At 36.9% G+C, this 24,402-nt stretch overlaps 2 protein-coding genes across 4 annotated transcripts; one reads left to right on the top strand and one right to left on the bottom strand.

The window, feature by feature from the left end:
- The first annotated feature begins 61 nt into the window (after positions 1–61).
- LOC105257775 (laminin subunit alpha) lies at positions 62–19,354 on the top strand. Its single transcript, XM_011268632.3, has 29 exons — positions 62–274; positions 3,009–3,155; positions 4,588–4,995; positions 5,178–5,391; positions 5,612–5,821; positions 5,895–6,167; positions 6,255–6,392; positions 6,904–7,176; positions 7,392–7,691; positions 7,939–8,097; positions 8,185–10,534; positions 10,719–11,222; positions 11,293–11,524; positions 11,612–12,320; positions 12,530–12,756; positions 12,852–13,611; positions 13,708–13,985; positions 14,137–14,324; positions 14,554–15,091; positions 15,161–15,291; positions 15,380–16,223; positions 16,357–16,891; positions 16,967–17,056; positions 17,169–17,363; positions 17,454–17,620; positions 17,688–17,930; positions 18,016–18,175; positions 18,295–18,522; positions 18,703–19,354. Exons 1-29 carry the CDS (start codon positions 62–64, stop codon positions 18,969–18,971), a joined length of 10,983 nt encoding a protein of 3,660 aa, XP_011266934.1. The 3' UTR covers positions 18,972–19,354.
- Positions 19,355–20,304: 950 nt separating this feature from the next.
- LOC105257773 (E3 ubiquitin-protein ligase NRDP1) lies at positions 20,305–24,064 on the bottom strand. 3 transcript variants are annotated; one of them, XM_011268630.3, is made up of 3 exons: positions 23,897–24,064; positions 22,380–22,967; positions 20,305–22,280 (listed from the first exon to the last, which is right to left on the bottom strand). In XM_011268630.3, exons 1-3 carry the CDS (start codon positions 23,984–23,986, stop codon positions 22,011–22,013), a joined length of 948 nt encoding a protein of 315 aa, XP_011266932.1. In that variant the 5' UTR covers positions 23,987–24,064; the 3' UTR covers positions 20,305–22,010. The 3 variants fall into 3 exon arrangements, with proteins under 3 accessions (XP_011266932.1, XP_011266931.1, XP_011266933.1); XM_011268629.3 differs by having other exon boundaries at positions 22,380–22,985; positions 23,897–24,012; XM_011268631.3 differs by having other exon boundaries at positions 22,380–23,002; positions 23,897–24,000.
- Between the last annotated feature and the right edge of the window lie 338 nt (positions 24,065–24,402).

The raw sequence follows: 24,402 nt of genomic DNA, 5'->3' as shown, positions 1-24,402 counted from the left end.
GAGCGGAACGATTTCTTGAAGGAACTCAAGAGGAGAGGTGTCTCTTTTCGCCGCTGGCAGGATGCGCTTGCCGGCGATCCTTGCCGGCCTCTTGCTGGTCACCCGGCTGTCCAAGGGCGAGATCCTGACGCCGCCATACTTCAACCTGGCTGAAGGCAAAAACATCATCGCCTCGGCTACGTGCGGCGTCGACTCCACAGGTCCAGAGCTTTACTGTAAGCTTGTTGGTGCGAACGCCGATCAAGATGAAGATATTAATCTAATACAGGGTCAGGTAAGTTAAAAAAGAAAATAATATAGTGGAGAATATTTTTTTTTTAACAATATATGATTCTATTTTTAATATAATTTCTATAATAATATATCATATATAAAAATTTATATAAAAACTGCACATATTATTATTTATTTATAATCTTCCGGTTTACATAAATTTTATATAATTACACATTTTTTAGATATATATATTAAAATAAATTTATCGATTATTACAGAAAAAATAAATTTTATTCAGAAATAAAGATAAAAAACGATCCACATATTTTTATCTCTCTTGCATTTAAATTTAACATTTAAACCTGCTAAGGTTTATAAATTTGTATTAACACAATCAAAGTTGATTATAATGAATATTCTTGTACGTTGAAAAATCATGATATATTTTCCGTCTTCAGTATTCGCACTAAATTATATATATTATCATTAGATCTTACCAGTCCAACAGTTTATCAGCTTCAACACTCACTCAACTACTTCTCTTTCTTATTCGTATAGGAAATATATATGTATCGTCAAAGTGTAACACTCGTGTAAACATTTATAATTATCTGTCAAATATATTTTCTCGGTCTCTCCATCTTAGAATTATGATAAGAAATAATCGTTTTAACAAGGAACATGAATGAAATCGTTTATAAAAGATTATTTTTATCAATCGAATGGCGAATACATACATGCATATAGATACACACACACACACACACACACACACACACATATATATATATATATATATATATATATATATATATATATACAGATATATATATACAAGAGATAAATAAATATAATTAAAGATATACAGAGTGTCCCAAAACTCATAATCAATTTTTCAAAGACAGATTCCTGGGATCATCTGAAGACGATTTTTCCTCAACGAAAATGTCGAGGCACTAATAATTTTCGAATTATAAGTGATTGGAAATAAGGGGTTTTTTGTAAACTAAGCTTTGTAGAAATAAAATATTAACAAAACCACATTCTTCGATTAATTTTAAATAGAGTTTACTTTAGTTGAGTTTTAATTTGAGGCTTAATTGCAAAGAAATATATGACAAAAATCGGGAACATGCAAAAAATGATGATCTTCATTGACATTTTCGCTGAGGAAAAATCGTCTCCAAATAATCCTAGGAATTTGTTTTTGAAAGATTGATTATGAGTTTTGGGATACCCTGTATATAACATCGTTGAATATTTATTAATAAAAATTTTTTTTATTAGTAGTTTATTTAATAATTTATTTTATTATTTTCTTTATTAATTTATTTTATTAAAAATTAAAATATTTAAATAACAAATATATATATATATATATATATATATACATATAAAATTATTAATAAATTTATAATATATAATATATTTCTATTAAACATGCAAATTATACTTCTAGCATCTTAAGACGAATTTAGAAACTATTTTCAAAAATTTATCAATATTTTACATATTTTTTATATAGTAAAAACAGCTAATACATTAAGCTAGTATTTATCAAAACAGTATTCTCGATAAAATATTATTATATAAATTGTGTATCCTGCGAATTACAATTGCAATCTCTTCGAGCATAATCGTCACGTTCGCGATTGTTCCAAAAATTAATAGACTCGCGTATTAACAAGTTTTTTGTTGGCAAATCAGGACAAAGAACGATTTCAAAGCTTTCGTAAGAAAGATTCAGCTAACAATAAGAAGTCCGCAGCATCTATAATTGTGTTAGAAGAATGCTCGATAGGGTCTCACAGGATCACGTAACATTTTTGAAAGTATAACGGCAATTTTTATCGTCAGAACAGAAAATATATATATTTATATATTATGAATGTATATTCATATGAATATAGATTTATATTATAAATATACATAATTAATAAATGCTATATGTGTATCAATTTGATTATCGCAAAATTAATTGTGCATAATTGTCAAGTTTGACAATTTCAGCTTATATTGTAATTATCAAATTATTAATTCAACAATTTTGGATTCTAGATCGATTAATATTTCGATCACATCAATGTACGACATGATTTTCTCACTTTTTCTCTACCTCTTTATACTAAATAAAAAAGAAGTCGCAAGGTCCGATAAAGCGGAAGATACGGATGACCTCTCGATAACACTTGATCGTTTATTCGAAAATTAAGAGGCTTTCTGATGTCACGGATGATCTACATAGATTTTGAAAAGAAAAACCTTTATTTATTCTATATTTTATCTTGCGATTCTTTCTAAAAATTGCTTTTTATACTTTTATATTTCATATTCAAATATTTTAATTAATTTAATTCTTAATATTTTAATATACTACTACGATAAGAAATCAATAAAGTGTAACAGATTTGATTTTAATAAAAATTTTTATTTTATTTTAACCTTAAGTTCATTTTATAAATCTATAATTTGCGACAAAAAATTTCAGCTAAGAATCTATTTATAATCTTGTTGTGTTGTTTCTTGATACATATGTGTGCTTATATGTACATCTATATGTGTGCACATTTTGTATATATGTTTTTATTTCTTCACAAATATAATTTCCCTATATTACACCACACATAAAATTAGAAAGATTCTGTTTTGAATTTTTTGCACACAAATTTAATAGATTATAAATTTTCTAAAGAGGTCTTTACATTTGAGATTCATACATATGTTCTAAATTCAATCCGATTAATTGATATTCTTTTTGTTTTAATATAGCGTGTAAATTTCATTTTTTTCAGGTATGCGACTATTGTGATCCTGATAATCCTGAGAAAAGACATCCACCTGAATACGCGGTTGATGGCATGGAAACTTGGTGGCAATCGCCGCCTTTATCCAGAGGGATGAAGTATAACGAAGTGAATCTGACGATTGATCTTGGACAGGTATAAACTTCTATTATATCAACTCTTAATTTTAAAAAACTCTTCTATTATATAAAATGTACAAGAGTTATATATATATGCCAAAGTTTTTATAGCGTATTGAAAAGATTCGTGATTCACATAGAAGTGACAGGAAATGATGAAAAACGCGATCCTTTTATCGGCGACATAAACATTTCTATCACATATAGAGTAGGCGTTTTCCTGCAAGTGGGAAGATTTATCTTCGATTCACTTCCGGAGAATGATGGGAAGTTTGAAGACAGAAAATATCAACGATTTCATCTTTAATCATATTTTCGTCGTTTTATTTGTTAAAAAATTAGGGTACATTTTTCTTAAAATTTCTTATTCTAATTATATGCATGTATTATATGTATTATAAAGAGATTAATTTTCATTGACAATTAGTAAGAACATAATTTTTCAACAATTATAAGTATTAAACTATTTTGTAAGTATAAATCTGATTTTTTCAAGTATAAATCTGATTTTGTTCCGTATAATTTTTATTAGCAAATATATAGCGAGAGATTTCATTTAGAGTTGACCGTATCTGGACCCGACTTAATTTTTGCAGTGCATGTATTAGCTGTTATCACAAGTTTAAGTTCGTGACTGCAACGCACGCGGAGTCTGTCGTCTGCTAATCATCTTCCTAGAAAGGTTCATTTACACCGACGTTTTACCGTGTCTGCTCCTCTCTTTATCCATCTTCTCTTTCTCCACTTTTTCTTTCTCTACTAAATTATTTACGTAAGCGATTTTTAAAAGCATATTTTGTTTCTCATTAATTTTAATATATAATTATAAAACCACTGCACTCTCTAATTTTTTTAAGTATATATTATCTCAAAAAGTAAATATTTTTTTTCTTTTTCCTCTCTCTCTATCTATCTATGTATCCTCCATTTTCTTTCTCTTTTTTCCTTTCTTTCTTTCTCTCTCAAATCTGTCAGCCCACACTTGAGATTTTAGTAGCACCGAAACTTTGCATGGCATACATCTGGCATTCAGTCTTCAGTTTTTACCCTCGGTTCCTATTATTCTGTTTGAAATAAGAGAACTCACAAAGCAGATCTAATTGTAAAATTCAAAACTATAAATTTAGCGAATGACGCATTTCTCCGTGAAATGTAACAATTAATAGTAAGATATTTTGAAAAAAATTAAAAGATTATAAACTATAAAATATATATATATATATATATATATATATATATATATATATATATGTTATATTATGTATTATAAATAAATATATGTATATTTTTTCTTCCATTTCCTCGATTTATCCTTTTTTAAATAAATATTATATATCTAATATTTATAATATTTATTTAAAAAAGGATAAATCGAGGAAATGGAAGAAAAAATTTTGATTAGAATATATAAAATTTTTTTAAATTGGGTTCTTCGTTTTTTATGGAAGGAATTCCATGTGGCTTACGTTTACATACGAATGGGCAACTCCCCCCGGCCAGGGCTTTGGGTCCTAGAAAAGTCGAAGGACTACGGCAAGACTTGGTCGCCCTGGCAGTACTTTTCGGATTCCGCCAGTGATTGTTTGACGTATTTTGGTGTAGACAGCCACAAGCCGATCGTTCGAGACGACAGTGTGATCTGCACAACCGAGTTCTCGCAGGTTGTCCCGCTCGAGGGCGGTGAAATTCCAATCTCGATTTTGAACAACCGGCCCTCGGCGAAACACTATTTCAATTCAACCTTGCTACAAGAATGGACGCGGGCGACCAACGTCCGTTTCCGCTTTCTCAGGACAAAGAATTTACTAGGTCATCTAATGTCCGTCGTCCGTCAGGATCCCACTGTTACGAGAAGAGTAAGATATTTCACTTTCGATTTTTTCATATATATATTTTTGTATCATTGAACAAAAATAACTTCGAGATTTTAGAATTTATTTAATTAAATTTATTTAATTAAAATTTTATATCGTAATTAAAATGTTACGCATACATATTTTATAATTTAATTCTTAAAAATATTATTTGTCTGTTGCAGTACTTTTATTCAATAAAGGATATTAGCATCGGCGGTCGCTGCATGTGCAACGGACATGCGGATACTTGCGACATTCAGGACCCCAATATGCCGAAGAAACTAGTCTGCCGATGCCAGCACAACACTTGCGGGCCTCAGTGCGCGACTTGTTGCAAGGGCTTCGAGCAGAAGAAGTGGCAGCAGTCCACGGCATCTAAAAAATTCACATGCGAACGTAAGAATAATTTGCTTTCTCGTTCCGATAGATAAACAGAACTCTCTCAATATAGGAATAATGAAAATGTGATTCCACGCTTTTATTTGTTCTAAAAAATTATTTCTCTATAATAACATACAAATTAATTCTTATTCCTCCGTCAATCAAATTCTGAACATTTCTCCAAATTCTTTTTAAGATTCTTTTTTATTTAAATATGTATTGAATTATTTTGCAGCCTGCAATTGTTTCGGACACTCGGACGAGTGCAGCTATGATCCGGAAATGGACGAAAAACACTTGTCGCTGGATATTCACGGTAATTACGAGGGCGGTGGTATATGTCAGAATTGCAAACATAATACCGAGGGCATCAATTGCAATCGCTGTAAACCTAGGTTTTATAGGCCTCGGGACAAACCGCTGAACGCGACCGACGTGTGTCAACGTAAGTCCTTGATTTGAGATGATTATAAAATTTATTAATGACGTTTAATTCGCGATTATTTTCGAATGTTTAGCTTGCGACTGCGATTACTTTTATTCGACCGGAAATTGCGCCGATTCCACCGGGAAGTGCGAGTGTCGGAAAGAATATGCCCCGCCGAACTGCGACTCTTGCAATTACGGGTACTTCGGCTATCCCACTTGCCGACCTTGCGAGTGCCACTTACAGGGCACCGATGGTTATCACTGCGAAGCAACGGATGGTTATTGTCCTTGCAGATTTAATTACGCCGGTCACTATTGCAATCTCTGCGCGGAGGGATACTACAAATTCCCCGATTGCTTACGTAAGTGAATCTCTTAGAGATTTGTATCTTATTTAATTCTTTTTTCGATCATTAAATTATCTAAAAGATATATAATTACGATTTCAGCTTGCGTCTGCAATCTTCTGGGCGCTATGAACGGCGTCTGCGATGTGGTATCAGGTAACTGCACATGCAAAAACAACTATGGCGGCAGATCGTGCGACATTTGCGAGGACGGTTACTTCAATTATCCTCTTTGCACATGTACGTCAGCATTTTAATTATCGCTAAGTACGTCGCAATTTAACTTTTATATTTCATGAAAAAATATTCTTCGGTTTCTTCTATTGCACGGTAGAATGCTATTTTATCAATAGCAATAACATAAAAAATTTAATTTAGCATTCGGTACGTTGTCTTCTGATGATAATTTTTCATTTATTATTGTTCAGACCTTTTATTTATTACTGTTCTTTTATAACAATTCAATATTTTTCTAGTTATAGAATACTCTTGCTATATCGATATAATATAAAAAATATTACAAAAATAATTATAAAAATAATTAAGCGTTTATTTTAATATTTATTTTAATTATTTAAAAGCTAAAAGTTTATTGTCATTATTTTAAATAATTTAAATGCTCGATATTAAATAAAATTTCTACGGGACATAAATTTAGAAAGTAATCTAAATAGATATATATAAAATTAAATTTATGTCCCTAAATTTATAATGCTAATCCTGAGGATGATTATTTTTATTTAAATTGCAGATTGCAATTGCGATGCGCGTGGAACAAAACCCGGCATTTGCAACAAGAATGATGGTGCTTGCTTATGCAAGGACGGATACGGCGGTGCTAGATGTGACCAGTGCATTCCTGGATATTACGGTTATCCCAACTGTAGACCGTGCAATTGTAGTTCTGTCGGCTCATCCATCATCAGTTGCGATTCCGCGGGCAAGTGCTCGTGTCTCACCAATTTCGCCGGAAGAACTTGCAATCAATGCAGTCCGGGATATTACAAATATCCGGAGTGCATCGGTATGTGAATCGAAACTCTTTACATTATACAAAAGAATGTCTCAATTGAACTTCTCTGTACAGTATTTGATTATCTTTAAATATCTTATTAATCTTTGAATTATTTTATATTTTATTTTACTTAATCTCAAATTATATTAATATTAATTATATTTATATTAATTATATTATATTATTAATTAAATTTTTTTATAACCCTTTGATTCTCTCTTTAGCATGTAATTGTGACAGTCATGGCTCGATCGGTGTGTCCTGCGACAGCGAGGGTAAATGTCAATGTCGGGAAAACTTTGACGGTATCCGATGTGAACAATGCAAAGAGGGTTACTACAACTTCCCCACCTGCGAGGGTTGCAATTGTGATCCGGCCGGCATAGTTGCGACCTTTCAAGGTTGCGGATCTCTACCGCCTGGCGAACTTTGCCAATGTAAGGATCGAGTCGAGGGTAGAATATGCAACCAATGCAAGCCACTCTATTGGAATCTGCAGCCTTACAATCCGGATGGTTGCGAAGGTTTGTGAATCTATATTCTAGAATTAATTCTATATTGAAAAATTATAAAATATATCAACATTATTTTTTTATTATAAAAAATAACATTATGTAAAATAATACGAGATAATAGATAATGAGATTTGTAAAGTTAAAAATCATCATATTTTCTTAATACAAAAAAAATAATTATATGATATGAATATAAAGTTTCATATTTTATAATTTTTTTTTTATTATATAAAATATATATATTTATATTCAAAAGACTGCCATTGTAACATTCCCGGAGTCATTGGCAGCATCGGCGAGTGCGACACTAAGACTGGACAGTGCATATGCAAGCCTGGAGTGACTGATAGAGGATGCAGCAGATGTATCGATGGAACATACAATCTTCAAGAGAGCAATCTTTTCGGTTGTTCGGGTAAGTCGACTACCGAATCGACAATCTTCTATTCCTTAATCGATTAAATATCTAATAATAATCTGCAACATTTACATTATTCTTAAGACTGTGCATGCGATGTCGGTGGTTCCGTGAATCTGATATGCGACAAGCAAACCGGCCAGTGCCCTTGCCAACCACGAGTGACCGGTATAACATGCAAGGAGCCTTTAAAGGCGCACTATTTTCCTACGCTTCATCAATATCAATACGAGGCTGAGGACGGCAGAACTCCTAGCGGCAGCGCCGTCCGTTATGGTTTTACGGAAGATCTCTTCCCTGGCTTCAGTTGGAAAGGTTACGCTGTGTTCTCCGCTCTGCAGGACGAGATCGTGCTGGGTGTCGGCATCGGCAAGTCCTCGCTTTACCGAATGGTTCTACGCTATGTCAACCCTAATAATGAGCCGATTCTCGGCACCATTACTATCACTCCCGACAATCCAACCGAGGTAGAGCAGCACTTTAAAGTCAATTTCAAACCGACCAGCCAACCGTCTTTTGTAACAGTTGCCGGAGCGCATGGCAATCATCCATCGCCTATGGTGATGGATCCTGGACATTGGTCTATCAAAATTGCTACGGAAAAGAGTTTGTTCCTTGACTACTTTGTCCTATTACCATCTGAATACTACGAAGGTGGCATACTAACGCAAGATGTGAATATACCCTGCGAAGTCGGTTACAGGGGACTCTGCAGACACTATGGATATCCCAATTTGATACGGTTTGACTCGGTTTATGGTGGCGGCGGCTTCCTTAGCGAGAACAATCTCCGAATTCCATTAACAGAATATTTCACTGATCACGAGGCTCTGCAAGAGATTGGCAAAGAGGAAGTACCGCTCATCAATAATCAACAAGAGGAGATCCACTTCGAACTGAGAATTAGCAAACCTGGTCCCCATGTTCTCGTGGTGACTTATGTTACATCACGAGACGAGCAATCTACGTCAATATTATTAATTGAGGCCAATACCGTCGGCAAGGGCAAAGTTACTTTAAACCCCTGCAAATATACTAGCACCTGCCGACAAGTCGTTACTGATACTTATGGTAAGGTAGCCGTCATGAACTTTCCGTCAAATTATGTCAGCTTGGTGTTAACTGGCGAACCGGCTTCCAATGTTGGGATTGACTCGGTAGTAGCAATTCCCTATAATCAGTGGTCACTGGACTATGTGGAGCCCAAATCCATATGTGTGAGGAAGGATGGTAAATGTATACAGGGACTGTTCTCTGGCGCAGCTGATGCCAAGAAGATTGAGTTTGAAACGTCCAGCGGCGTTCTCGAGGCCAAACATCGACCTTCTGGTATTTACGATAACGTTACTAAGTTGATTTACTTAGGTGATGATGACGCAATGGTGGATATTCGTGCAAATGTGTCTCAGCAGGGAGATTACGTTTTCGTGATACAATATTATCAACCAGACCATCCCGAGTTCGAATTGGACGTGCTAGTGCAGAACGGCAAGTACTATGAAGCAAAGGTGCCGGTTCCCCACTGTCCTAGTAATAGCGGTTGCCGCAGCATCGTACGTCAGATTGATGGTGGCGGTACCAGATTCCAATTGATCGAGAACTTTATGCTGACGCTAAAGGAGCCCGGTGATGGCCGCGGTATTTGGCTGGATTATATCCTGGTGATACCGGCAGATCAATATAACGAAAAAATTCTCGGCAAACTACAATTTGATCGGACTAAGGAGTTTATCAAGCGTTGCGGTAACAATCATTTTCATATCAACGTCACCGAGGATGGTTTCTGTCGCGATTCCAGTTTTTCGCTGACAGCCAATTACAATAACGGCGCACTACCGTGCAACTGTGATGTCGAAGGCTCCACTAGTTTCGAATGCGATAAGTTTGGCGGTCAATGTCCTTGCCGACCGAACATCATCGGCAGACGATGCGAGATCTGTCGGACAGGTTTCTATGGCTATCCTAGATGTAGACCATGCAATTGCCCTACGACCGCGCTCTGCGAACCAAACAGTGGTAGATGTATCTGCCCGCCACGAGTGACAGGTCTTAGGTGCGATCAATGCGAGCTTGGTACATATGGATTCCATCCAATTATCGGCTGCGAAGAATGCAACTGCTCGCCTATGGGCGTTCTGGACGGTGATCGGCAGTGCGACCTATTCGATGGCGGCTGTCGTTGCAAAGAGAACGTGGTGGGTCGTCAATGCGACCGCTGCCGTGCCGGCTACTCACAATTCCCGCATTGCGAGCGCTGCGACTGCGACTCGCGCGGCACTACCAGTGACATTTGCGATCAGTATACAGCTGAGTGCTTCTGCAAGGAGAACGTCCAGGGTTCAGCGTGCGATGTATGCCGTGAAGGCACTTTCGATATTCAGGCTGACAATGAGGACGGCTGTACCAAATGCTTCTGTTTTGGCAAGACCACCAGGTTTTTACATTTGCTATTGCAATTATTTTTTATGATTATAACTTATTTCTGTGTTTTTATTAGTTACTTATTAAAATATCATATATAAAATATTAAAAATATTATATATATATATATATATATATATATATATATATATATATATATCTTAAAGCATAATAAAATATTGTCATTTACTCATCAGATGTGCCTCTGCGAGCCTCTATTGGACTCATCTTATGGACATGGCTAATTGGGAAATAGTCGCGCCCGTAGATAAAAATGGCGATTTCACTAATCTGTCGACCTATCCTGAGGATAATGCCACTACAATTAAAGTCTCTCTTAGCAATAATGATACTTACGAGAATATTGTCTATTTCTCAGTGCCTGATACATATCTCGGTAAAAAATTGACTTCCTACGGCGGATATTTCAACTATACCGTTTACTATAGTACGGGACCCTTCGGTAAGGCTGTCAGCGCCGCTGATGTGGTTCTTCAGGGTGCCAATACTACCCTGTTCTACTATTCTGACGAACAGCCGCCGTCTTTTGTAAACTTCAGATCTTCCGTTCGTCTCGTTGAGACTAACTTTTTAACTAGCAATAGACTCAGCGCTACGAGAGAACAATTTATGGTAGTTCTAGAAAATCTACGCGGAATTTATGTACGTGCTACATATTGGAGTCCCAGCTTAATGGCAACGTATGTATCCGCGACTCTATATGCGTCGAAATGTCGATGAATCTTATTCTTTTTTTAAATATATTTACAGATTAGCGTACGCAACTTTGGATGTCACAACGGAACAGTATTCCGCGCAATATAATGTTCCAGCCAGCAGTATCGAGCAGTGCCAATGTCCACCCAATTACCAAGGACTTTCATGCGAAGAATGCGCACCTGGCTACTACAGAGTTAAATCAGGACCGTACGGAGGATATTGCGCGCCGTGTCAATGCAATGGCCATGCGACCATATGTGATGTGAACACTGGAATTTGTCAGGTAAGTTGAAAAGGAAATCTTCTTCTTAGAATAAAATTTCCAGATTTTTCCGATGAAAGCTTATAAACTTTCTTTAATATCTCGCAGAATTGCAAGAATGGCACCACCGGCGACCATTGCGAGTTCTGTGAACAGGGCTATTATGGTAACGCCACAGTGGGAACACCGTCTGATTGTTTAATTTGCGCGTGCCCACTACCGGTTACTTCTAACAACTTCGCCACTGGCTGCGAGGTAAATGACGAGGGCAATAAGATTAGCTGCGACTGTCTACCTGGATATTACGGCGCCCGTTGCGAGGCTTGCGCTGCCGGTTACTACGGCAATCCTGAAGTGTACGGCGACTATTGCAAGCTGTGCGAATGCTCTGGCAATATAGACACCAATCAGTTCGGCTCATGTGACAGCATCACTGGTCAATGCTTGCAATGCCTGAATAATACATATGGCGAGGCGTGCAATTTGTGCGCGCCTGGATTCTTCGGCGATGCCGTACAGCGAAAGGACTGTCGCAGCTGTGTGTGCGATGAGTGCGGGATGGAGCACTGCGATAGCTACAGCGGCCAATGCTTCTGTCAAGAAAACGTGATCGGCGAGCAATGTGATCGCTGCGCGCCCGATCATTATGGCTTCAGCGCTTGTGAAGGCTGCAGGCCCTGCGAATGCGGTCCAGCCTCAGAGAGCAGCCAGTGTGATGAGGAGACGGGACAGTGCAAGTGTATGCCGGGTGTCACCGGTCGCAGATGCGACCAATGCATTCAAGGATATTGGAACTATGAATCAGATGGATGCACATGTAAAGTAGCTTTCTTGAGTCAATATTTGAATAATTATTTTTCTTACAAAGATCATTAATATTAAGTTTTATTCAAGCGTAAAAAAATCATGTTTACTAAACTGATTATTAGAGCGCTTGATAATTATTATGTAGAGTAATAGTTTTTCTTACGATAAATCAAAATTTGCTCAAATTAAGGTTCAAATCATCACATGTATCTATTTTAGCTTGTGAATGTCACACTGGTTATTCTGTCGGCGTATCTTGCAATACAACCACCGGCCAATGTACCTGTCTACCAGGTGTGATTGGTGAAAAATGCGACCATTGTCCGTATCGACATGTGCTTATACCGGCGCAAGGTTGTTTCTCCTGCGGTTCTTGTACGGGGAATCTTCTGGATGTCACAGATGAATTGGAAGATTTATTGCAACCCATTTCGCGCGAATATAGTGTAAGCAAAGAAGAGAGTATCTCTCATGAATATACATATGTATATGTATAAAACAAGTATATATAACTTGGAATGTGTCTCTGATGTGTTTTTAGACCGTTGCGGAAGGTTACTTTACAAACCAACGACTCAAATTTATCAATGATACAGCCAACGAGCTTTATCCTGAAGTTCAATCGCTAGATCCAAGTCGAGTAAACTTGCAGCCATTACAAAAGAAATTAAAGGACTTGGAGCATATAGTGTATAATCAGAAACGACAGATTGACTTCACCGCCGAAGACAGTATCAAGTCAAAGAACGATGCGGAAAACACACTGCGGGATATGAATACCTTGGATGAAGATGTGGCACGCAAGATTGATTTAGTAAATCTAATTGTATCGGAGGTGCAATCATTGGTATTGAATATTGAATTAGGAACAGCCGCCAAGCTCGAAAGTGCCCTAAACGAGGCAAAGGAGATTCTGAAGAAAATCCAAGACGTTTCCTTCGTCAAGTTCCGAGACAATGCCGTGGACCAAGCCGACCAGGCCAACATTCTAGTTTCCGAGATGCAGCAGTACAATTTTCCGGTCAGCAATTTAAGCTTCGCTGCATCTGATCTTAGCAATAGGATCAAGAACGCTAGCGCCAAGATGGATGATTTGCTAGATATTGCGCAAACGGCTCAAGAATCGGCCAGCATGGTCGATAAGTTGAATCGAGAGAACAGAATCGCAGCGCAGACTGGTAACTTGGACGTGGTGAAAAATTCCACGGCTGAAGCAAAGGAAGATTTAGAAGCCGGCGAGAAGCTCAACAAAAATGCCAGCCAGTTCCTTAATGACGCTAAAGCCAACATCGTTATTCTGCGTAAATGTCATTTCTTTTTTATCTCAATGTTTTGAAGATGCTTTGAGAAAAATAATCGCGGAAATGGAGGTAAAATAAAAATTTTCTCTTTTTCAGAAACCAATGCCGTTGGCGACACGGCTGCTCAGTTGAACAATACCATCGTCCACAACGATCAAATGTTATTCGATCTAACTGAACCGATACAGAGAGCTCATTCTCATGCAGTATATTTGTATAATCGTTCGTTGGAACTGGATAGTTTGTTAACTGATACTCGCAATACTAACGCCGTGAGAGCCGTTTCAGCATACAGAGATATCGAAATCGCTATTCAAGCTGCGAAAGACGCTGCGGACGATGCTATAAACGCTGCTGAGAATGCAACATTATTAGTACGGGGCTTAATATACTATATTATATAATCTTGATTTATTTATTTTAATTATATTTTTCATTTTATTTATTTTATTTATTTTATTTATTTTATACACATTAGAAAATTTTTAATTAATTTGTTGTATGTATGTAATTCCATTTATTCAGTCTGCTGGAATCGAGCAAAAGATATTGGATTCTCGACAAGAATGCTTTAAGTTATTCTCCGTCGCACAACTCGCTCTAATGAAGGCAACTGAACAGCCAGAGAATGATTTGCGAGATGCAACAAACAACGCGACCTTGATCGATAACCAAAACAACCTCAACAAGGAACTTCTCGATTCTATTGACAAGTACAATTATTTTTAATATTTCAATTTTAAGAAAGAAAAAGAAGAAAAGTTATATTTTATATTTTATTTATTAAATTTTTTTAAAAATTATTTTTTAAAAAATTAAATTTATATTTATAAAGAAAATAATACATGTTGTATATTAAGAGGCTTATAATTTAGCATTTATGCTACAAATAAAACTTTTTATTATCTGTATGTTATAAAATTTTTGTTAATAAAATTTTAGGACCCTCGGCAATATTCCTTTACAGTCGTTCTCAATCGCGCATGATGCCATGAATCAGGCTGTGAACGTCGAGCACGACATCAAATTTGCCATCGACAACATGAACGGTATCGTGGATCAGATTCCGGAGGACTTGCGAGAGACAAAGCAGCTGTCGAAAAATACTTCAGAGTCGATCCGCGACATATCGCAGGCAAAGAAACAGCTAGATATTGTCGACAAAATGACGCCAAATATTATTAATCTGCTAAAAAGTTTAAATAATAATCAAAAATCGGTTGATACGATCGGAAACGACCTGCAGAGCAGGATCGAGGCTTTGAGGAACAAGATTGCGAATGCACGAGAACTAGCGAATCGATACAAGACTGGCTTGACCTTCTATAGAAACACTACTCTAGAGTTGAAGAATCCAGAGAGTCTGCCATTACTAGCCACATCTACTATGATCTCTCTGTATTTCAGAACCAACAAGACTAACGGTTTCCTATTATATCTCGGTAATGAGGAAACAGTCAAACTAGCACGCTCTACGACGGTGAGTCGATGACAAATCGTAAAAATTTGGGTAAACAAAGAATACTTATAACGATGTTATATTTTGCAGTATGATTTTATGGCGCTATTGATCGAAAGCGGATATCCCGTACTTATAGTTGATTTAGGATCTGGACCCGAAAAGATAATTCATAACAGATTTGTATCGGATAACGTGTGGCGGCAGATAATTATCGACAGGTTAGCACTGGTTCATTTAGTTTTATTTGATTCTAATATATCTTAATATATAATCTTGTGTTAATGTTCTTCTAACTTCTTCTTCTAGAACTGGCAAGAACGTTAAATTGATCGTTCGCGAAGATATCGGTGAAGGCAAGGATGCATTATACGAAAAGGAGCGAGTGCTATCGGGCTCTTATTATATCTTCAATGTAGATCAGGAGCATTCAAAATTGTTTGTCGGTGGATTTCCGTCGTCCTTCCACATTCAAGATGCCGTGACCACAGCCTCATTCGAGGGTGAGATGGAAGAGCTAATAGTAGGCGATATACCAGTGTCTTTCTGGAATTTTGTCGACGGTGAGAACAACTGGAAGAGTGCATTTGAGCGCGACAAGCTCATCAACTTTGCACCGAGTAGGGGATATCGCTTCGATCGACACGGATACGCAATCCTCAGTAAGAGAGGTTCGCAGATCACACCAGATACCAGAAAGTTCATTATCAAATTATCCTTCAAGACCCTCACAGAAGATGGATTGATTTATCTAATGGGCAAAGGCAGGCAATTCTTATCACTGGAAATAAAAAAAGGTCGAATATTGTATCAGTACGATCTTGGCGAAGGTGTGATTGGCTTGCAATCCAACGACAGATATAATGATGGTAATTGGCACACCTTGGAAGCCATCAGACAGGACACAAGGGGTGCGCTGAAAATCGATGACCACACGGTCGCGTCGAGACAAGAGCAAGGAACCACCAAGCCTTTGGCTACATCGGATCACATTTATTTCGGTGGATATCCGCCTAATGTAAAACATCATTATCATACAGTTACCAATAACGGCTTTGAAGGTTGCATCGATGATGTTGTCATCCTCGATACTTCAGTCGATCTTACTCACAACATTCAGGCATTTGGAGTTATACCTGGTTGTCCAGTCAGGGTAATTGAAATTTCTATTATTTGTGAAATGCAAAACGGATTACAAATTCAAATTTTTATTGAACAACTACTAACTTTTCTAATTTGAATTATTATTTAATAACTTTGATAACTTTTCAAATTATTTTTTTCAGTTTGCTAGGCTCGTCTCGTTCGAGGAAAACATGCCTGGCTACGTGAGGTGGCGCAACTTAATATCCAACGATCTCCAAGTAAATCTTAAATTTAAAACTTTAGCCAATGACGGTCTAATTTTCTACGCGACCAATGATGATCAAGGAAATCCAGCCAGCAGTTTCTTGTCGCTAATAGACGGTCAGCTGGTATTTAATAGCCAAGGTGAAGTACTTAGGACTAACCCGTCCGATGTCAACTTCAATGATAATGAGTGGCACGTAGTGACTGCCACTCATAGCCAATCAGATCTCAGTCTTGACATCGACGACACAAAGAGTTATAGCACCAACTCGGCGCCGCCACCGCTGAACTTCCTCTATGGCAGTCTATATATCGGCGGATTGCCGTTGACTCTCGACCTTGTTAATACTGTGCCTTTCGTCGGTTGCATCGGCGACGCGACTGTCAACAGCAAGATCATTATCAATTTTGCCAACACGACTGAGAGGCCGCATGCGTTCCTAGGAAAATGCAAGGGTGGCGATCAAACACGTATGTTACAATTTCGTGAATCATTCTTAAGCCACGCGTTCTGTTTTTAATTATATATTGCTTTGATTTATTTAGCTTTACCGCCAATCGTCGAACCTGAATTTTTGCCACCGTTGCTGCCGTCAGAAGTTCCTGAAGATTCGGTGGAATCGTCAACTCAAATCAGTAAGCAAAGTTAATAATAATAGATTTTTCTAAAGAAATAAAAATCATACTATATCTCTCTCTCATATCGTAAATATTTATAATGTAGAACAAAAACACAAATTTCTTTCAGATATCATAGACGTCGACTTAGAAAAGGAAGACGACAAGGATGAATGGGAAGAACCAAAGTTGGAAGGACGAGTTGATGTTGAAAAATACGATACCACTACCACGACTACTACACAGCAACCTCAAACTGTCGATGAATGTCACTTCCCATACTATCCAGCTGTGGATCCTGATGTCAAGAATTCTTGGCGATTTGGTATGCATTTTTAAATAAATAAAAATATATTCAATCTGAAATTTATGTTAAGTAATGTTATAAAATTTCAAATATTTAATAATTTTTTAGGCGTCGCGAAGAACAGTAGATTAGAATATAGAACACTGAAGGGAAGATACAAGGACGATTACGATTTCCAAATCGATATAAAAACAACAGCGGAGAATGGAATTATATTCTACGCTTCCGGTCTCAAAAATACGAACTTGATCGCCGTGTACATATTTAACGGAAAGGTAACAAAGTACTTTAATTCACACAGCAAAATCTTCTCATCTCTATCTTGAAAAATAATTCTTTAAGGTTCACTACATATTCAACTGCGGAAGCGGCTCGGCGTTATTGGTAAACGACAAGTTAATCAATGACGATGCATGGCATATAGTAGTTTTCAAGAGACAAGGTAAATATGGCTCACTGACTGTAGACGAAGAGACCCCAGTGACGGGATACTCGCTGGGAGACGCCACAACCATCAACGTTAATCCACCGTTCTTCGTGGGAGGTATTTTGCCAGAAATGTCCAGCATCGCGCATACAAACATTGTAAGATTGCCAAATTAATTCCTCTTAGAGAAATTCTTTAAGGATTCTAAGCATGTATAATATACATCTTTCGAATCTCTTTCAGACTATCAATAAGACATTTAACGGCTGTCTAGCAAATTTCATGATGAACGGCCAAACTGTTGGAGAACCACCAGAGAAAATAGGCGTAATACCTTGCTCGAGCAGAGTCGAAAATGGTATCTTCTTTTTCCCAGGAAATGGTAGTAACTTGTATAAAGCAGGTGAGAATGTATGCTAGACATATCGTGTAGCATATTAAGCGATGAATATATTTTCATTCCGTACAGTTAATTGAACATTATTAAACATTCGAAATAAACATTCTACCGTTAATTTTCAGTTGATAGATTCAACGATGTAGGCACGATTGAGATCGAGATGGACATAAAACCACGCTCGACGTCCGGACACTTGCTATCGGTACATGGTAAGAAGGATTATCTTGTGCTGGAGATGATCAATGGTACCATCAAGTTTGTCGTAAAGACACAAAAAGGCTTGATCGAGACCTCTTATGAGCCGCCGAAATCAAACTTCCTATGCGACGGTCAATGGCATCATATTACAGGTATAAAGGATATAAAGTCGTACGATAATTTAATTTTTTACAAAATGTAAAAAGATCAATTCTCAATATTGTATTTTAACAATTTTTTAAATTAATCTGGAATCTTTTGTATTAATGGATACTAATACTCGATGCTAATTAAATGTCTTCTACGATTATTGTCTTTCTTTTTCCAAACAGCCTCCAAACAGAAGAATGCAGTATTGCTGGCAATCGATCATAAACCGTTGCCGCCCGCAGTTAGTAACTCGAATATGGGTAGAGTCGTATCAAAGCAACCGATATACATCGGTGGCCATTTTCTACTTAGAAGAGGATTGCAAGGCAGCACCTCGAAGACTCAATATGTCGGCTGCATTAACAACATTCATGTCAACTCGAAACTCATCATCATCAGGCCCGAGCGAGCCTACGGACAAGTGATTGCCGGTAAATGTCCGACTATTTAAAACGATCGAAAGGAATTTCAACGTATGACGAAAATTTTAATCCAAAATTACATGAGAGAATTGTTTTTTTTTTTCTTCAAAACATTGTTTTCATTAATTTCTACAATGCCTATATGCATGCAAAAAATAATACATAATATAAATAAATCTGCATGAAAAAATCTGAATTTATATAGATCCTTTAGTTTTTCTCTTTGGAAAAAATGTTTTTTCAATTTTCCAAAGAGTTATATGAAAATTTACTTGTACAGGATAAAGAAATGTTTGTAACACCAAAGATATATGATCTAATAAAAGAGATATAAGTTATATACTATAGATGAGAAAGTTTATACAGAAAAGGAAGCAAGTCAAAAATGAGATTAGAATATTTATAAAATTTACAAGCGTTTTTTATTCTTTATGAATATATATATATATATATATATATATATATATATATATATATATATAATATTCTGTATATTTTTGTGCGTATCGCGCACTCGGCACTTATTGTAAATAAATCCAAATTCCGATACATAATAAAAAATTCTCAAAAATCCGTTTTCGATTTTTTTGCTCAGTCTTGTGGTACTGTTAATGTTACTAAAATTATCATTCTTAAATAATACTTGTTTCTTCGTTAATATATATATAGCGCCATTTCATTATAGTACCTTAAATAGTTTGCAATTTTATGTCGCGAACACATAAAAGAAGAATTTTAATGAAAATGCGATGAATAAATGTACATATATAAAATGCGTGTCTGCCATAAAACTCATGCCCTAATATAGTGTGAATCAGGTGCGATCTGTGCTCTCTCTAAGAAAATATAAAAGTGCACTCGTGAAAATTATATGTACAAAAATGAATATTGCATTAACTCAACAACAAAATAAATTGTATCTTCCGAAAAACAATTGATAAAAGAATGTCACGTAAACGTCAAATCCATAATTTAGAAAATGATGCATGCATAAATCTTTTTAATTTAAAAAGTTTTGGGAAAAAATAATCGCTGTTTATTGCAAAATAGTTGAAAATTTTAACGGTTGCAATTTGATATTTGAAAGATTTAAATCCCCCTCGAAAAAATATAAAAAGATAACATCATTTACTAAACTGTAACTTACAGTTATAGAGACGATCCTTGCAACGTCTAGTGCCAACATTTCGCGATTATTGCTAATATGTTGTAGTTATTATTTGCGCATATTAATTTGTTTAATCGATTCATCTTTCATCTGTCGCATAATTTAGGATAGGATTCTATTGTATTGTTCGCACAAAGTGAGGAAAAAAAAAATAAAATATAAGGTATATTAAATCACTTATAATATGTAAAAATCTGATTTATTATAATTATTATATATACTGTATGTATATAATCAGAGTCTGTTGATCGAATTGTCTTACTACACAATCTCTAAATGTTACGCTTAAAATTCTAATTTATGTCCAAGTTCATGATTAATGGCATTTATCAAGCAATATAATTTATCGGACAAAAAGGTACAAAAGACAATATACAACTCTCTCTCTTTCTCGCTTTTTAAATATATTCGCCATACTTGACGTCATGATTCTCTTTGAAGACTTATTGGAAGTAATTAACAAGATGTATTGATCAGGTGTCAGGATGTTTTTCCTTTTAACGTATTTAAATATGTCTATCCTATTTCTTTCATTCAAACTATATATTTATTGTTTCTTTAATCTATTTCTTTTAGTTATGTATTGTGAAAATAAATTACAAAATTCTCTCATCGAAAAGGAGATTTTCTAAAGATCTATTGGCCCATCCTGCTGTATGTACTAGCACAATTATGACAAGGTAAAAGAGATAACGAGGAAGCATTTGACGTTACGCGACTTGCAAAACATATAAATTAGGGTGCTGTGAAATATAAAAGCTAATTAACTGATATAATGGCTAATTTATGCAAGATGATCTTATCACTATCGAATGATAATTCAATGATACACTATTTGAAAAATTTAGATTTAATGTAGCAAAATAGTACGGCACCTTAGTACGATGATACGACAAGTGAAATGTGCCATCGACTCGAAATAATCAAGGTATATATTTCGTGTACTTCAACAAAAGATCATAGACAATTTTTAAAAAAATGTTTGGCTTCGTGCGGTATGAAAAGAGAATGATAATGAGATTGGTTTATCTATAACGTACAATTTGGGTAATTTCGAAAAAAGTAAAAATAAGAAAAAGATCGAGAAAAACATCGCTTTTGACATGTATGAAAAATGTTTAAAAACGAATCGTATCGTAACAAATTCGTACCCCATTTCGAGATGCTTGCATTATTAGATCACTTGGGAATTTCCCCTCCAATCATAGCTTATTCCTTCTAAAGTATTATCAATAAACATTCAGACTTCTAAGTATTCGTATACGATCCTGAAATGAACGAAAAACGGACCGCCGACGAAAAAAAATGTACAATTCGATCGATTGACCGGCCAAAAGAAGAGAGAGTGGTCGATCATTTATCACGTAATTTTAAGAGGTTTTTCACCGAAGTGATATATCACAGTGCAACGATCCAGACATTCGATTGAGTTTTCCTGTGGGAGTGCGATCGAGGTAATCGATAAACCGATTGGCAAGGCAAATCGAACGTATTGCATGTATACGTTATTTGGTTTACCACATCGATTACGGTTACAGTCCCGATCTACTCGATGTACATGGCAATCGCGCCTCTAGAGTTGCATATCACATGGGACGACAGTGTGCGCATCATCATTCGTGTATGTTCGGCGGCTTCAATTCGGAATGAACTCGCAAGGATAACATGTAATCTTACGTTTCCAACCGCGAGTATTCCGTTAAAGAAATTGTCCGAGTAAACGACCTTGATGACGATCAGATGTTTCTCGAATCAACCTCCAGAACAATCGGTTTCAATTTGCAAATGCTGAAAGAGCAAATTCCAAATGCTATCCCTCCATTTGCGGGACGATATCGATGATCTTGGCTTTAAGCAATGTTGAATCAATAGTCGTATTCATCTACGATATCCAATGACTCTATTCGATGCCATGCGCAAAGATCATCACTAGTCCTGGCTCGACCATCATATCCTCCGGCATATGTGTGTTATCACAATGGAGGACCAGCACCGCTTGCTTACCGGGCACTCTCTTGCATACATAATTGTCGTATTGTCGTCGAGAGTTCTGCCTGGTCTCGAGGGAATTCAGGCCGGGTGGCCATTTCCGCTCGTGACAGTTCTCCATCAGCTCGTCAATCACATGAGGTGGACAATTGTACTCCGACAGAGTTCTCTTTATCATCGTCTGTAAACGAATAAAAGTAAAATCTCAAAATGAGGGAAAATTACAAATTGTTGTTCACGCCAAAATAACTTTGACGATTGATAAATTAACAATTCGCACCTGCAGCAACTCGTCAGGCGTAGAGATCATGCCGCCCCATCTAGTTACCCTGGCGCGTGGAAGGGTCGCCGACCATCTCACGACCTCGTCCCGCTCCATCTGATCAGCGATCGCGCGCATCGCCGGATTCGACACCCTGAGGGCGCGCATAAAGTCCTTGAGCAAGTGAATCTCGCGCTTGTGCTCGTTGATTTGCAACTGTTGCTCGCCGAGTTCGCGTTTCATATCTGCCAGCTTCTGTTGCTGCGACTGAATCAGGTTACGCAGTTCGCGCACGCAGTTATGATCCTTGAGCTCGTTCTTGGGGATGATCAGGCTGCAGCCCTGCTCGCACAGCATCGGTCTCTTGGGATTGTACTCGCACTGTTCGAGATGCGACGTCAGACTGTCCAGTTTAACGATGGCGTTACAACCGTACACAATATTGTCGCAATTGATGCACAAACGAGCCAGCAGATTTCTCAGGATTCTAGGAACCGCTCTCAGCTGAGCGGACGTGATGGGTGTACGGTCTAGGGGGCAAGTGGGCTGACGGTTTATCCACTCGTTGATGCAGGAACGACAGAAGGCATGCTCGCACACTGGTGCCTGCAACACATTGCTCACCTGCAAGTCCTCGTAAGCTGCCACAATTTCATAGCAATAAACAAGTGTATATAAATTATTTCCAGTAGGATGGATTGCGATGTCCTCGAAGAATAAAGTGATGTAAATTTTTTAAGAAGAATAAAAGAAAATTATAAATGATGAAATTATACAGTCTCCCCAGGAATTAAAAAATATATGAAAAATTTGCAGACGATATGAAAAATATTCAAGTTATGAGAGATGATAGCTTCGATATTTCATACGTAAATATTTTTTAAGAAAAATTTTTTAAGAAAAATAAAAGAAAATTATAAATGAAAAAATTATACAGTCTCCCCAGGAATTAGAAAGTATATGAAAAATTTGCAGCCGATATGAAAAATATTCAAGTGTTATGAGAAATGGTAGCTTCGATATTTCATACATAAATATTTTGCCTAAGAAACATCCACGTGGCGGAAATGATAGAAGTGTTTAGATAAAAGTAAATACATGATAATGACTGATAATAGCAGCGAGTAGCTAAAAGCTAGCCTATAGACGCGGATACGTGACTCGGTTTGCTTCTAGGCCGATGCAAACGGGTTATAGCGACGACGAGAAATGTTGACATGAACGTAGCGAGGTATATCTCGCGCAAGATGTCACGCGTCTGACAAATCACACGCCGCGGAAAACCGTAAAATCTCGCCATAGATCCGTCAATCTCGTCGATCGAGGCCGGTAAGTCTTCTTTTTTATTTCTCAATTTTATTTCTCTTCGAGAGAAAAAAATGTAGCTTCGCTTCCTCTTTCCCGGTCGAGCTATCTCACGAAGCTCGCCTCGGATAACAACGCGCAGACTGAGGAATCGTTAGGTTAGGTTAGGTTAGACGGAGGACGAGGACTACAGCGAGATTCCCCTGACTCGAGCGTGCGCGTCGTCCTACCTGGACGGGGTCCTCGAGGACGCCGGAGCATATTGGGCACACGAGTTCTTCGTCCACGTCGCCCTGGAAGCGGTTCACGTCGAACCCCATCGCTCGTTGATGCGTGTGTCGCCTCCTCGTCGCCTCTCGCGCAATCCTCAGGAACGGACTTAGTCGCAAGAGCACGTGGAAGAGGCCCCCGACATCCAGAATGACAGGGAGACAAATCGCCTCTCTGGTACCCGTAATTTTTCTCTTCCTAAAAAATTCCTCCTTTCAAATATCTGACTTTGATTTTGCATGTGATTTTAGTTAATTATTTCCATTATTATTTATGAAATTTTAAGGAAAAATTTTATAACTGCTTCGCATTCTCGATTGAGATATTTATGGGAAATGACGAAGCTTCGAGAATTTTGATATATTTACTGCAATCCTCTGTCCCTCCTAGCACAATAACTCATTCACGTGAACTTACACAGGTGGAGGATCATGTTTGAATTTAAACAGCGCGTAAAATCGCCAAT

The sequence above is a fragment of the Camponotus floridanus genome, unplaced genomic scaffold (assembly GCF_003227725.1).
Source record: "Camponotus floridanus strain SB8 unplaced genomic scaffold, Cflo_v7.5 scaffold2, whole genome shotgun sequence".
Classification (NCBI taxonomy): Eukaryota; Metazoa; Arthropoda; class Insecta; order Hymenoptera; family Formicidae; genus Camponotus; species Camponotus floridanus.
This window is presented reverse-complemented; position numbering and strand designations above follow the sequence as displayed.

Coding starts and splice junctions, on each gene's coding strand:
- LOC105257773 (XM_011268629.3), bottom strand. CDS start 23,986: ATGGGGTTCGACGTGAACCGCTTCCAGGGCGACGTGGACGAAGAACTC. Junction 22,986..23,896: donor TCCTCGAGGACCCCGTCCAG/GTAGGACGACGC, acceptor GAGGACTTGCAG/GTGAGCAATGTGTTGCAGGC. Junction 22,281..22,379: donor CGCCTGACGAGTTGCTGCAG/GTGCGAATTGTT, acceptor ATTCGTTTACAG/ACGATGATAAAGAGAACTCT.
- LOC105257775 (XM_011268632.3), top strand. CDS start 62: ATGCGCTTGCCGGCGATCCTTGCCGGCCTCTTGCTGGTCACCCGGCTG. Junction 3,156..4,587: donor TGACGATTGATCTTGGACAG/GTATAAACTTCT, acceptor TTTTTATGGAAG/GAATTCCATGTGGCTTACGT. Junction 15,292..15,379: donor CGGCAGATAATTATCGACAG/GTTAGCACTGGT, acceptor TTCTTCTTCTAG/AACTGGCAAGAACGTTAAAT.